We start from the raw sequence: 14,410 nt of genomic DNA on the forward strand, positions 1-14,410 counted from the left end.
TGACTATTGGATGTACTGAAAATGATGATCCCTGGAGGATTAATTCAAACTGACTTCAGTGATCGCATGACTTCTCCATCACCACGAGGCTGACGCTGTTCTGGGTGAACTGCCTTCATCGGATGCCTTCATCTTTAATTTCGTTTTAAACATTCAGTCACGTTGGTGAGCCGCTGAATTTATATCATGTCTCACTGTCAAATCAAAATTTGGAGTTTTTCTCAAAGTTTATTTCTGAGTCTTATTGAGACAGTCCTGCATATTAAAAAGAGGGAAATGGCCGTGGACTGCACAAACAAGCCACTCGGTCCTCATCCTTAGAGCCTCCTACCTTATAAAGGTAGAGGTAAAAGTAGAGGCGATACCTAAATGATGAAGAATCACTACTTGGTTTGTGGTATGCATGGTTAACAAAAGATGAGTTCAATGTTTGTTGATATGTGGTTCAGACCAGTTAAAATAGTTGTGTTATCTCATCATTCAGCCGTCTACCAAACTGAGGCAAACCAGGTGTACTGACTGAGTTTGGACAAACCGAAGCGGATCTTTGGTGCAGCTGACAACAACACGTCATGTGGCTGTCTTGCTAACAACGGAAATAAGCAAACTATAACAGACTATAGGTTTATTTTATATGATTTTTGTTAAGTTAATCCACTATTGGTTGCTTAAGTCTTAACTTCAGAATCATCTGGTTGAAAAAATAAAACAAAGCAAAGAATAACCAACATTGGGGCAAAAACACAAAATTCAATCAAACTGCAGAAATTCTGACTGACTGGCTGTTACACCGACTCACTATCACCTCCTAAAGTACAAAGTTATATTACAAGATTGCACTTAAATCTTGCATATTAAACCTTTAAAGCATCGAACGCTGTCCTGAAGGTTTTCATGTATCAAGATTTTACAGGTTTAGGCGTGAAAGAATTTAGAATTAAATTTTCCCCAAGTCTTCTTCAATTCAACACTCACATTTACAGTGCGGTGAAAGAATTGCTGCTCACTGCTGTCTTCCTGTCCTCGCTGCCTGTAAATTGATCCCTTCTTAATGCAGTTCCAATCTTGAGTAATGGAAGGTCAAATCCACATCTGGCATCAATAAAAGCTTTTGGCAAGTACAAGTTTTCTCTAAAGATCTTTTTAGCACTAAACTCTGTTATAATGTTACAATCTGTCTGAGCAGCTCGGTGAAAAAACACGAGGGGATGTGGGACTAAAAAAAGATTTTACCTTTGGAAAAGAAAAACACAACTTCAACTTCCTATAAGCGAATAATGGGATGCAGTTTGCACAAAATGTGGACGGTGGATTCCTGCTCCCATTGCTGACACTAGAGTATCACTTCTTTTTGGGAATGTATGTGTTGTCTTAAGTAATGAAAAATATCTTTCAATTCCTGATCATTTTTTTTTTTTACATTTAAAGGAACAGAAGCAGCAGCAATGTTAGTTGTTCCTCGTGTGCTTTTCCTGCTATCATGAGTCAAAACGTCTGCTGTGGGAAAAGTCTTTTACTCTAACATCTCTTTAGACAAGTGGTGTGGTCACAGGTTGTTTGCGGGAGCTGTTGGCTGGTCAGCGGAGCGCGAAGAGTCACTCACAGCGGTAAAGGTCCCAGATCTGTCAAAGACGACCTCATTGAGCTGAGAGCAGAGAGGTTAGAGGAGCTACAGCCGCAGTATCTTAAATCTCCACTTGTCCCTTTGACGTCCTCGTCTCTGACTCCGCTCAGCACAACATCCTTATTGCAAAACAACCGGCTGAGAAACAGGTGAACGGATGGTTACTTTTATGTTAATGCTGCGCTCTTAATTTGTATTATAAAGCCCTTTTTTTTTTTTTTTGCAGGTCATGACTTCACCAACACCGCAGAGCATGAATTTGACACAAAACAGACATGTGGATTATAGAGGTTACAATATCATCTTTATTTATATTACATTTTAAAACAGGTTTTTGAACACAGTCCATGTTTTTTTTTTTCCAGCCATGCAGGCAAAAACAGAAAAACAAAGTAAGAAGTCAGTGACTAAGACTGATGGTCAGTAATAAATGGTGTGGACACAGCATGGATATGATCAGCAACAATCCTAATGCCCGGCTTTAATTTCCTGTTCATGAGGCCACGGTATATTAGTAATCGTTAGTCACAGTGAGCTCCATGCTGCGAGGCCTTTCAGGCTGCAGTGCAGATATCTTTAACATGCTCACACAGCAGCAGTCTTTCAATCTTTTACACTTAAAAACAGCGACTACTCCTGACTCAACAAACTCTGACCAAAAAGTATATCGTTTCAAATCATTTAAAATCAGGTATGAAGCAAATATGAGAAACACAGAAAGCAGGAAACACCAGTAGAAAGTGATGTGATGCAACGAGCCTGCAATAAACACAATTTATAGTTCTTCAGACGGCTCTTTCACCCGTTTGTATGTTCATTCACATCTATTGTATATATTCAATTGTGGTTTTGAATAGGACTTCTTCACATTGAAAGGTGTTTTGAAGTCAAATCCAGCTGATTTATACATATTTTAATTGGTGCATAAATATTAGAAATATGTTGGGAAAACCACAAACTAAAAGAACAAATTAGGATAAATGATTAGTCTCACTGATGTGTTATTTACTGCAGGACTTTGCACAGGAAATTACAATTAAGAAGTATTTTTTTGTTTATTTTTGAAGACATCTGAGAACTGTTAACATCAATGCATTCATGTATTTGGGCAAAGATCAGAAGCACAAAGGTTATAAATGCAAGCTCCATTTTTTTCAACAAGTAAAAAGTTTGATGCCCAGAAATCACTTCAAAATCAACACCTGAAAGAAAACAGATAATGCAGAGTCATCAACACAGTGGTCCCATTTAACAACAAGCAGCAGGAATCCTCTGCGTTCCATTTCAGCTCTACACACACGCACTAAAAATGGATTTTCTATGTCCAGCAGCGACGGCCTGAGCAGCCGCACGGTGCTAACAGGAAATACACTGAGTCCCACTAGATCTCTACATGAACCTTGAATCTGCGGCGCAGTCAGGGGGTCCGAGGTCAATGGACCACTTCCCACTGGAGAATCTCAGAGGTTAAATGGACGTCTTCTAGTTCATTCCTGTTTTCCCTTTATGTGGCTTTCCACACAGCTTATAGACTGGGCTGCAGTTTCAATGACAGAAATAGCACCTACAATCACATAATGATATGTATTACTTGTCCCCGCTTCCCAGAGGCAGCAAAGTGGCTATTGTTTGCACACAACGGAAGAAGTGCAGTGAGGGGGTCCGCAGTCAATTTGTCCATGTAGTGGCTATAGTGGTTATAGCCATTATGTTCTCTCAAGCGCTCTCTCTGTCAGCGGGAGTCCTCCTCCAGAGCAGAGCGCACTCGGGCCTCCAGCTGGTCCGCCAGGGGCCGAGCATCCGGGTTTGAGGCGAGCATGTCTAAAAGCAGGGTGCACATGGCGGGGCCGGGAGGAGGGGGCAGCGGAGGCGCCCTCTTAAACTTCATGGGGATGCACAGCTGCAGGTCGGCGTTCTCCCACAGAGCTTCCCCCAGCGGCATCAACCAACCCGAGCGAGCCTTGCACACGTAGGCACCTGAGGAGGAAACATGGAGGGTCCTGACTGGTAGAGAAGAGACGTCCGATCTCAGCGGTTGCACTTACACTCGTGTCTGCGAGAAATCAACTGCCTGCTGGGGTGGCAAATATCCCGATGCTCAGAACAGACGGGGACACACTTTGTCAATGAGTCGCTCGTGTTAGTCAGAAACAATAGAATTACACCGTGAATGGGCTGAAGGAGGTCATGTTCTTCATGGAAAATAAAAGAAGCCAAAAGTCCCACGTGTTTTCTAAATAAATAAGGAGGCCGGTAAAACAGGGTCCCGTCGTGCTGCTAACAGGTGGCACTGCTCTGCTTTATTATAAGCTGCAGCCAGTTTGATGAACTATCTGAGGATGTGAAGCCTGGTAAACTCACACTTTACAAACTGAGCTGAACTCATAACGAAGATGCCGAGTCTGCGCTCCACTGCTGCATCTGTCTAACGGTCTACGCTCAGTTCCCCGTGGGTATGCTATTGAGTTTTTGCCCTTAAGAAGCGAGCAATGTATCGACGAGTGGGTCTCTGTTGAGTTTGTGCATGTGCAAGGACTCATATGCATAAGGGGTGACATGATGCATACTCCTACCAACGCTTCACAACAACCAACTAATTCATAGGTGTTGGCAATGCAGGCAGGGAAGAAGAAAGCTGCCTGGAAATGAACAATAATGTAAATAAAGCACATTTTTTTAAAAGAAAAAGAAAAATCATCTTTGCAAAAGTTTTATAGGGAAGGAAATGCATTCAACGTGTTTGCTCGGCTTTTAGATGCTGAGCTCTGGTGAGGAACGCTGAATGTAATCAGGACGTGACACCCATAAACTTATTGGATGGAACTCAACGTCGACATTGTTGTCTCATTGCCAAGTGTGACATTTTATCTTTCAACTTATTTACTTTTAGTATAAACAGTCAAACAGTAAGTATTTACAGTATTATATACATTAAGATGAATACGTACAACAAACTGTATCTGGTTAGTCACATGGCCTCTTAGTCTCCCTGTACTTTTCCTTGCGTGTGGTAGAGCGGATGAACCTTTAAACACACAGGTTGAAACTTTGACCAACTCCGGTCACAGTTTGTCAAAGTTTAAGTACAAAGTAAAGTGTCTTTCTCCATTCACAACACAAAAGATTAATACTTTGGGGTTTTGGCTGCTGTTCAGAATAATTAAGAAATCCGAAGATAAAACTTTGGGCTCTAATAATCGTGAATTAGTCATTTGTCGCTATTTGACATTTTCTCTACGACATGATTAATAGAAAAAAAGCATGTAGATTATTGAAGAAAAAGTAAATAAATCATGTATCAACCCTAAAAATGAAAGTGGGTTATCCATGAAAGTGATTAAAAAGGCTCTTGTGCAGATTTGGAGTGATTTAAATCATGAAGCGGTGCGAGTAACACATCCGTCACGCTCAACACCGAACTGTACCCGGGACGCTGGGGGTGAAGTCTTTGTGGCCTGGTGAAAGAGCAGCAATGATTTCCTAACCTGACTGAGCACAGAGCCGGGCGGGCGCTGGGTCTCCTCGGCGAGACTCGCCGTGGGACTGGATTCTCTCCGCTCGCCTGCCTCGTCAAATAACTGTGTGGGTGTGTGCATCTTCAGAGAGGATAAAGTAAAATAATGGACCGTTTTATCCGTCTGTGAAAAAGCTTTGAGCCGCCTCTCTTCATTTCTCACTGACAAAGAGGATTGTGATCGGGGCTGCCAAATTCCATTAGGCTTTTTTCTTCTTCTTAAATTTAAATCCACTGACACCCGTCTCTCCCTCCACTAGAAACCGCTTTCATTCAGCCTAATGAGCTATCAATGACTCGGGGAGCTTCTCGGCCACTAAACCTGAGGATAATAGTTCCTATCCCCCTGCCACCAGGTCGCCTCTGACCAGACCCATTCTTTTGAGAATAAAATGAGACATCTGTATTACAGCCACTTCATTACTGTCTGACAGGGGAGCGCGGAGCAGAACCCTGCCCGGCGCTTTCAGACATTTAGCCGCTTCATCATCTTATGGCAGCTTGGGGTCCAGACCGGAAAACAGGACATTAAAAGAAGACATTAAAATCTCACTGCTGTTCTACAGAGGGACAAAGTGTTCCCTGCTGCTGCTGAACTGACAGAGTCACCACATCAAACAACAAGCTCAATGTACAACAAAGAAATGAATTAAATGACTTAAATATCAACTCATCTGTGAAAAATGGAACAAACCTTCATTACTGATGTTGTTAGAAACACTAGATCTACATATGTACATTCGATTATGCCAAAGATAATGTTCTATCTGGTTCTCAAACTGTGGTTTGAGGTTGTACACAAGAGCCTTGCTGAAAGGCCCCTCCAACTGGCCCAAGTCCAAAAACGTATCACTGTCTTCAATTGTATTACAGACAACAGCGATTAAATGTACACATCATATTAGAGTGATGAAAAAAATATTTTTGTAATCATTTAAACATCAGAAATAAAATGTGCAGGACATAGCATAATGCTAACATTAGCTTGACGCGGTTGAATGCAGACTCTTCGGTCATTAATTTCAAGAAGCAGAATGAGTGGACTTTTAATATGACTACACGATCCTAAAAACGTTGGACCCGACGATGCTGAAGAGTTGACAGGAGGAGTGACGCCTTATCGAGCAAGAGCATTAAATGTATTCTTTGATTTTGAAACGGTGGCCGGGTGCTGTTAAAATTGAGTGTTTCGCAGGCTGTTGCATGGTTAAATCAGTCAAACTATTTCTGTAAAGTTTGGGAACGTCTGCTCGCTCGTCTGCTGCCAGGAGCAGAATATGAACGACTGTCAGGTTGTATTAAAAGAAAGCAAAGTACTTATAATCCATATCAACATGTAGATTGCATAAATCATCATTCATCTCTTTGCCATTTAGATTTATGATTGTACCATCCATGGTTGATGAACGTTTGATGTATAGTGTGTGACATTTTTAATATGTGCCATTTAATTAAGTCAAACTCGATTGAGGGCGATTGCGTCATCGACCTGCCCGGACACGCGCTCGACCTTTGCAGCCTCTCCGAGCGGTGAGGACGGGAAACATCAGGTCCTCGCGCTGCAGCAACGTCCTTCCGCTCACTCACCCAGTTGTTCCTTTGTCGTTCCTTCTTCCACAAAGGTGATCCTCTCCAGGACCGCCCAGAACATCACGCCCAGGGAGAAGATGTCCGCCTGGGCCGTGTAGCTCCGCCCGCCCCACACCTCCGGAGCCATGTAGAAGTCGGAGCCGCAGGTGGAGGAGAAGCGCTGCCTGCTCGCGTCCACCTCGCCCTCGCTCATCTTGCTCAGACCGAAATCCGCCACCTCGAGGTTGAACAAGAAGATGAACTGATCACTATCTGGCAGCAAAGCTGAAAAGCAGTCACTTGGGGAAAAAATGATTGAGTTTGACAGTTTGATTAGTCGGTTCTTTTAACCTATAATTTCATAAGCACTAAAACTCTTCCTGTTCAAGCTTCTCGTTGGTGAATGTTTGCTGGTTGTCTTTGTCTTCGATGACAGCATGACAACCAGGGTTTTGGACATTTGGCTTTTTTTTTTTCTTTATAAAAAAACAACAACAACAAAAAACATTTTCTGTTATTTTATGGACCAAATGACTGATAATGCGAGTAATTAGAGTTAATTAGAACCCTACAGGACAAATTTTGATGCATTAATTCAACACAGAGCAGCTCATCAGAATTCATTGTTTATGCGCACTGTTACCAAAATTAGATTTGGAAAACAAAAAGGGGGGGGAAGTGGGCCTGATTTGACCAGTGATCTATTTTGATAATCTATTAATAACAATTTTATTTTTTTTAGCAAAATGAAAATGTGCTGCTATTCCTTGCTTACATTATAGTGGATTGAATATCTTCGAGTTTGGTATCTGACGACATCACAGCGAGCACAGGGAAAGTTTAATGAACATTTTTCACTATTATGTTTTGTGAATCGAACGATTAATCGAGAATCAACTAGCAGATTCATTTTAGATGGAGCCCAAACTTAAGAGTGCTAAACGCACAAACGCGTGCGTGTTCGACTCCTGATCAGGATGTCTAAGATGAAGGTTTGTTGTACTTTTGGTTTACTGGCCCTTCAACTAGAGGATTTAGACAAAAAAAATCTGCAGGAGTGTTTCGACACTTCGAATGGAATTTGTGAGCTCGTGGCTACACCACGGGAAGTCGTGTGCACCGCATGCTCGGCGTTCAAGTGGTTAAGTTGTAAAAACACCATTGCTAGGCAACGGCAACGTGGATGGTGTCTCGAAGCCACGGAGACTAACAATTTAGCAAACTAACAGGGGTTGATACAGAAAAAGGAAAAGCAGAGGGAAAATCAACAATTTCCCTCAGACGTAGACTTCTGTCCAAGTTATAAAGACAAACTCTACATGACTAAAATTACAATATATCAGGGTAACATCCGACGAAAAATGAACTTCGACGGCCTCTGACATTTCTGTAAACGTCAGCAAACACGTCTGAACTCGTGAACTCGAGGCTTATAGAAGATTTAGAGCTCCGACGTTGTGAATACCACAAGAGGGCGCCGTTCTTATGGACTTTACAAGGTAAACACGACCCATTTGAAGGCAGCAACTGTCGTGCCATATCACCTGTATACTTTGGGTATTCAGAGCACCTGTATGTTAATTGCTTTGACACACAGGGATATGCGCAGCATTTTATGTTCAATTACTTTTTCATATTTCACTGTGCTATATTGTTTATTGTGTCTCAGGTTCCCTGCTGCTATGGAAACCAAACAGTCCCGGAGGAAAAAAAAAAAAAGAAAAAGAAAAAGTGAAACAATGCCTTCAAATTTAAACAGTGCGAGTTCTCCGACAAGCTTGATGCCGCTCCGTCTGAAATAAACGCCGACGCATCGTAACATTCGGCCTACCTTGACCACAGGGCCTTTCGGAGTCCGACAGACCAGGACGTTGTCAGGCTTCAGGTCTCTGTGGGTGATGCCCAGGCTGTGCAGGAAGGCCACAGCGCTGCAGAGCTGTTGCACTACGCTGTGGTTCCGCTGGGCCTCTGGGGGCCTGGAGAGGAGGTACTGATTCAAGTCCCCTCCGTCACAGTACTCCATCACGAGCCACAGGGCCAGGCAGCGTGGCGGCCCAGGCTGCTCCTCCTCCCTCTGGGCCGATCTCTTCCTGGCTCTGCTCGGAGGCCTCTGTGGGGTTGTAGAATCATGTGACGTCGTCCTGTCCTGCATCTTAGCTCTGGCCTGCACAGTGTTGGTCCTTTCCTGGAGTCTAGAGGCGCTGTTCGTCCTCCTCCGGGTGTTAGACTGGACATTATTCCTTTCCTGACTTTGTTCCGTTGCAGCGACGCTGCCCTTCAGTACGTTCTCAACAAGATGCGGAGGCAGTTTGCCTGCTTTGAGGGGCTTCAGGCTCCTGCGCCCCGTCTGCAGGAGGCAGCTGTGGAGTGCGATGATGTTCACATGGTTCTTGGCTGTGGTCCTCATGGCCCACAGCTCTTGCAGGTAGAGTTCAATGCACTCTGGGTTGCTGCAGGGCAGCCGCTTAATAGCCACCGTCTGTCCCGTTTTGGCCATGTGGCCCTCAAAGACCACACCATAACTGCCTCGTCCTACCTCCCTCTCTAAGGTGTAAAGCTCCTCCATTTCTCGTAGGAGCCGGGGTCTGATGGGACTGCAGGGAAAAACATAATTACTCATGTCAGCATGATTAAAAACAGACATGTATAGAGGAAACATAACTGCGTGTGGTATTAACAACATTGCAAAAGAGTTGGCGAACTTTAACCGGCCCGAACCTCAGACTTTAAGTTTACCTCTGAGTGGGATATTAGGTATAAAAGCCTGTACTACGAAGCAGGACTTGCACTTAGTGAGGTAATTTCAGGTTTAACTTTGGTATTTTCAGCCCTACGAAGCTGGTTCACTTCTTATCGGGATACATCGCCATGGTAACTTATGCTGCAGATCTAACCTGTTCCAGAGGAGGTTACGTTCAAGATAACAGATCAAAAGGTATCAAAGCAACGCCATCAATTCTCCTTGTAAATAGCATCACTAATCAGGAGATCCTGTGGAGCTCGCTGGTCTCTGTGGAGTGCACGAGTGGTCAGAGACGGGCAAACCTCATTGGCCTTCTCTGACAATTTCTATGTGAGAACTATAGATAGAATTTCATTGGGTTTTTTTTTTGTATACTGATCATCCTACAATAGAGAGCGACTGATGCACTGAAGCCCGTTTGACACTTTTGGGGTTGCAGCTGAAACAATACGACTAAAATGGACATACACACAAAACAAATCACATTATAATCTATTTTATGATGCACATTGGGAAGTCATCACATCTGATACAATTATTTTGTCTAATCATATACCACCTGTCTTTAGCGCTGTATTCTTCTCATTTCTTAAAAAAGGTTTCACGTGAAAACTTAGGAGGCACCGAGTTGAACCTGTCCGGTGGGACAGGCCCGAGGTTGAACAGAACTAAATAAACACAGCTGGGACTCAGAACACTGACGTCACAACACTGGATCTGCGATCGCAATCTTTAACCGTTATTTCCCCAAGTTGCAGTTGACATACATACAGAACATTTTGAATACAAACAATGACCTAAATGTCCAAAGTGACTCTCGAGACCGTAAGAACTTAGAAAACCTACAGAATGAGTTTAACGTGTCTGTAGTCACTGAGGACACAAAGCTTCAGATGAGCTCCACTTACTTTGTTTTCCAACGCACCCACAAGACTTCCGCTTATATTATCAGCACTTTATCGACTTGAAAACGCGCCGGCATGCCGCTTCACACAGTATCCAACAAATCTGTCTTATTTTCTGTTGCTGTTAGACGACCGAGGTAAAGTAGCAGAACGACAGTGAAACGACAAACACGACAAACTTCCGTGTTTAAATTTGGAACGTCCCGCTCTGTGTGTGTGTGTGTGTGTGCGCGTATCGTGATTGGCTAAGCAAATTCAGTCGCGTGTTGTGATTGGTTGGGAGCACAGTGGCACAAACGTAATGTGATTCGAATTAGCCACCCGACACCGCGCACCGGATGCGACTGAGGAAGTGCTCTCACCGTCATCTGAGGTAAAGGTATGGAAACAGACCATTAACCTCAAAGTGAACGAAAATAGTGGATAAAGTATTTGTTTTCATTTGTAGAAAACGTATAACACAACTACGGGATCAAATATAATGCAAAATCAAATCAAATGCTAAATGTTATTAGGCGGCGAGTTTTGTCTCATCTATACACTGTTTAGAAAAGGAGACGGAACTTTCGCTACCAGTAATCAAGATAGTTCACGAAATGAAATTAGATTATTTTCCATATTTTGAAGAACTATCTGACACTTTGGTCCGTCAATATATAAAATGGATCAGAGACAGGTTCGGAAATTCTGTGTCTCTTTTTATATACGGTTTACAGATCAAACAAAACTTGATGCTTAATAACTGCGTCATTTAGCATTTTATTTGATTTTACATTATTTTTGCATTTTATTTGTGGAAGTGTTTTGGCCTATTTGGTAGTCCTCATTTTACAGGACAAAGTATTTTGTAAAAACAACACGATAGCAGTGCTGAGCGTGCCTCGGTAAAGTGATAGATCTGAATAGGGAGTCTATTATAAGCTGGAACCGGGGGCAGTTTTATAATCATTATATTTAGTTTAACGAAAGAAACACCAAAAGTGTAAAAGCCCCACCATAAACTTCCTTTTTGCTGCAGTCCCATTTAATCACAAAAGACCTTTTGAACAAACTATACACACACACACACACGCACAATGAGTGGGTGCTGCATCAGTATCGACTGTTTTTTTTGGTGGAGGAGCGGCAACAGTGATGACAGATAACAGCGTGTGTGTGTGTGTGTGTGTGTGTGTGTGTGTGTGTGTGTGTGTGTGTGTGTGTGTGTGTGTGTGTGTGTGTGTGTGTGTGTGTGTGTGTGTGTGTGTGTGTGTGTGTGTTCTGAGAGCATATAATAGGAAACAGTGATTCATTGCACTGAAGCACGCAGTGAAAGAAAAGAGAAGCTTTGAAGTGTGCTTGCTTATGTGATCCATAGCTTTTTATTAGGGATGCCAATCATGAATACTCTTCATTACTTGAGGAAGATGGAGTCAGTCACACTTCACTTGTTTTTGTCTTGAAGCAAATGCCCTTTATTCTATCATCATATCTCACTTGCTGTGACAGATATTTGGATGCAAAGACTGGGTGAGGTACAGAGTGCATTCCGGTTGAAGAATTTATTAGAAAGTAGTTTGGAGGAAACACACAAAGGAACCTGAATTAAATTCCCCAACAAATTCAATAAAGATTTCCAGGCACCCCAAAAAGATGTTAATGTGTCCAATAAGAATTACAGTTTTAATCACCTCTGTTTTCAGACTAATAGTGTTTCTGTAGGGGCTTTGCTCGCTAATTAAGGAGTCCACCAACAGGAGGGGCAAGAGTAATTATTTTTTTGATTAAGGTCAAAACCCCTGCATTTAATCCCGAAGTCTATCCCTGGCTTCCCCACACAGTAAGAGTAAACAACGGTAAATATGTTCTCGGCATACCATCCACAATTTCACAGCAGTCACTCTTACAATTGATGATTTTCTTCTTCAGTAAGCTGGCTTTTCTTTGGAAAGTCTGCCATGTTGTCTGCCACCATCCTTGTGTGCAACCAGTGTCTTTACAGATGAAGATAGGTGGCCGCTGGCTTGATTGCTTAGTAGCCATTTGCTGCAGTTTTAATGAGAAATTAAAGGCTTCTCTGGCATTAAATACCCCTTTAAAAGTACGTCTTACACGGAAAAGAAAATATCTGGAGGGCCATGAGATCAATAACCACAGAGAGACGAAACACTGCTGTATGTCTTGCCCAATGCTTACGCCCTGAAATAAAAGTTTCTTGAGTGTTTGGGGCTTGACGCTGCAGATTTTCCGAGCTGCAGCGTTATTCTTCTTCCATGCGAAATTAAGGCGGCTTTTGGGATGGAAATGTAAGTCTTTTCCAGGCAAAATTCATTTTCGACTCCGCTGTTAATAACAATCAGTTGTGCCTTGACAGGTGAGAGCCCCAAGCCGCCATAAACCACCACAGAGAGACCCCCTCCCCACACGGACTCCTTGGTCTCACACCATTGGGTTTCATTGTGCAGGAAGGCGGTAAAACACTCTGGCTGGATGAGATGGAGAGGAGATGAGGAAGTCGACTTGGAATGAGCAGCAACGCAAGCCAAACTGCCAGTCAGTTTTGGTTGCATCTGTGTGTGGCAGTTGTATAAACTCTTTTGGCTGAGATCCCATGAGCCATCAGTCAGCAGTTTTACATCCCCCCCAGAAAAAACACTTTGGGCCTAAAAACAGCCTTTTATATCGAATTATAGTACATATGTGTAAGTTGGTGTCACAGCCAATAAGTACAAAAATGATATACTTTATATTCAGATTTAAATATTTAGGTGTTAATATAAAATAAAAAATATTGCCAAAAGAAAATTTGAAAATGCATTTTTATTGGAAAACTGAATTTATTATCTCACGCAACAGACAAGGCACATAAATTCTGCTTTTATGTTAGATTTCATTTTCTCCAGTTTTTTAAGTCAGGCACAATAAAATGCACCAACAAGTCAAATGTGTTATTTACTTTTTATTAAATCATTTCATTGATCATTTTCTGATTCATGGTGAATAAATGATTGAAAGTGTGAAAATCTCAGATTTGTAGTGATTCAAATTGGTTCACTTTCATTCTAGTGCATCAGAATAAATGAACTCTAATGGGAGTCCTCACTTATACCCGGTAGAAGTTAAATGTTGTGATGTGGCTGTTTGTCAAACCAATCACACATTTGTAAAGAGGGTTGTGTATGTTTTTAATCCTCGTAGGTATTATTAAATACTGAAAGTAAAGTTTCTTCCTAACTGGAACTGGTTTGGCTCTACTCCAATGCAGAAATATTGCACACGTTTTTCTTCATTGTCCTCAGAAATAAATACTAGAATTTATTTTGTTGTCATGTGACTGAAAACAAACCCTCTACAACCGTGACTAAAGAGCCACCAAAAACCTTCTAGCGTCGGTGAGAAGACAAACACACTCGCGTGCGTCTGATGAAATCCTCACGTCTCCATTTGTTTTTTGTTTTTTAAACTGCTCATGACAAGAAAATGTACCAATCGATTCCAAAACTGGACTTCGAGGGTTTTAATGGGATGTGGTGCCAGTGTGAGCACAACCGTCTTCGTCATCAGGGCAATCACTGCCTCTAGGCCACCAGAGGAAGCGTTTATGTACACCGGACAGCTGGTGGATAACAGCGATATCAATGACAGACAGGCCTCGTAATGGCTGCTTGTTCTTCTGGGCTCCTTATCTCGGCCTCACCGAGGGCTCTGTCTATGGACCCGATTCATCCATCACTATCAGACCTCACGCAGGTTCAGGACCAGCGTTCACTCTCTCACAGGACGCTGAGGCTCACAACAGGGCGTTGAACTTGAAGTGTTTGAACTTCAAGACTCATGGAAAGGATTTTCCTGTGTTTTGTTTTATTTTTATGAAAGACTCATTAGCGGAATGTCATGCTAATAATCAGTTGCTACTTTAACATTTGGCTGCACTCATGACATCGTTCCTGCAATTTCACTGTTAGTCAGATTTGGTCGGTACAAAACTTTGGTCCACACTGAAATATCTCAACAATTTTATGATTAATTGTCTTCTAAATCCTAAAGACTTCAAAGACCCTCTGACTTTTCCTCCA

At 42.4% G+C, this 14,410-nt stretch overlaps 1 protein-coding gene across 1 annotated transcript; it reads right to left on the minus strand.

The window, feature by feature from the left end:
• Positions 1 to 1,921: 1,921 nt before the first annotated feature.
• LOC138623518 (serine/threonine-protein kinase pdik1l-B) lies at positions 1,922 to 10,493 on the minus strand. The gene is made up of 4 exons (XM_069703078.1): positions 10,359 to 10,493; positions 8,539 to 9,301; positions 6,726 to 6,945; positions 1,922 to 3,601 (listed from the first exon to the last, which is right to left on the minus strand). Exons 2-4 carry the CDS (start codon positions 9,271 to 9,273, stop codon positions 3,357 to 3,359), a joined length of 1,200 nt encoding a protein of 399 aa, XP_069559179.1. The 5' UTR covers positions 9,274 to 9,301; positions 10,359 to 10,493; the 3' UTR covers positions 1,922 to 3,356.
• Positions 10,494 to 14,410: the final 3,917 nt, after the last annotated feature.

The sequence above is a fragment of the Brachyistius frenatus genome, unplaced genomic scaffold (assembly GCF_029030835.1).
Source record: "Brachyistius frenatus isolate BFR_SWC_R1_liver_20210118 unplaced genomic scaffold, ASM2903083v1 Contig_44, whole genome shotgun sequence".
NCBI lineage: Eukaryota > Metazoa > Chordata > Actinopteri > Embiotocidae > Brachyistius > Brachyistius frenatus.

Excerpts from the sequence above, each read along its gene's own strand:
- LOC138623518 (XM_069703078.1), bottom strand. The coding sequence starts at position 9,273 with ATGGAGGAGCTTTACACCTTAGAGAGGGAGGTAGGACGAGGCAGTTAT. Across the intron at positions 6,946-8,538 it reads CGAAAGGCCCTGTGGTCAAG|GTGGCGGATTTCGGTCTGAG; the intron begins GTAGGCCGAATG and ends TTCAACCTCGAG. Across the intron at positions 3,602-6,725 it reads AACGACAAAGGAACAACTGG|GTGCCTACGTGTGCAAGGCT; the intron begins GTGAGTGAGCGG and ends TTTCCTCCTCAG.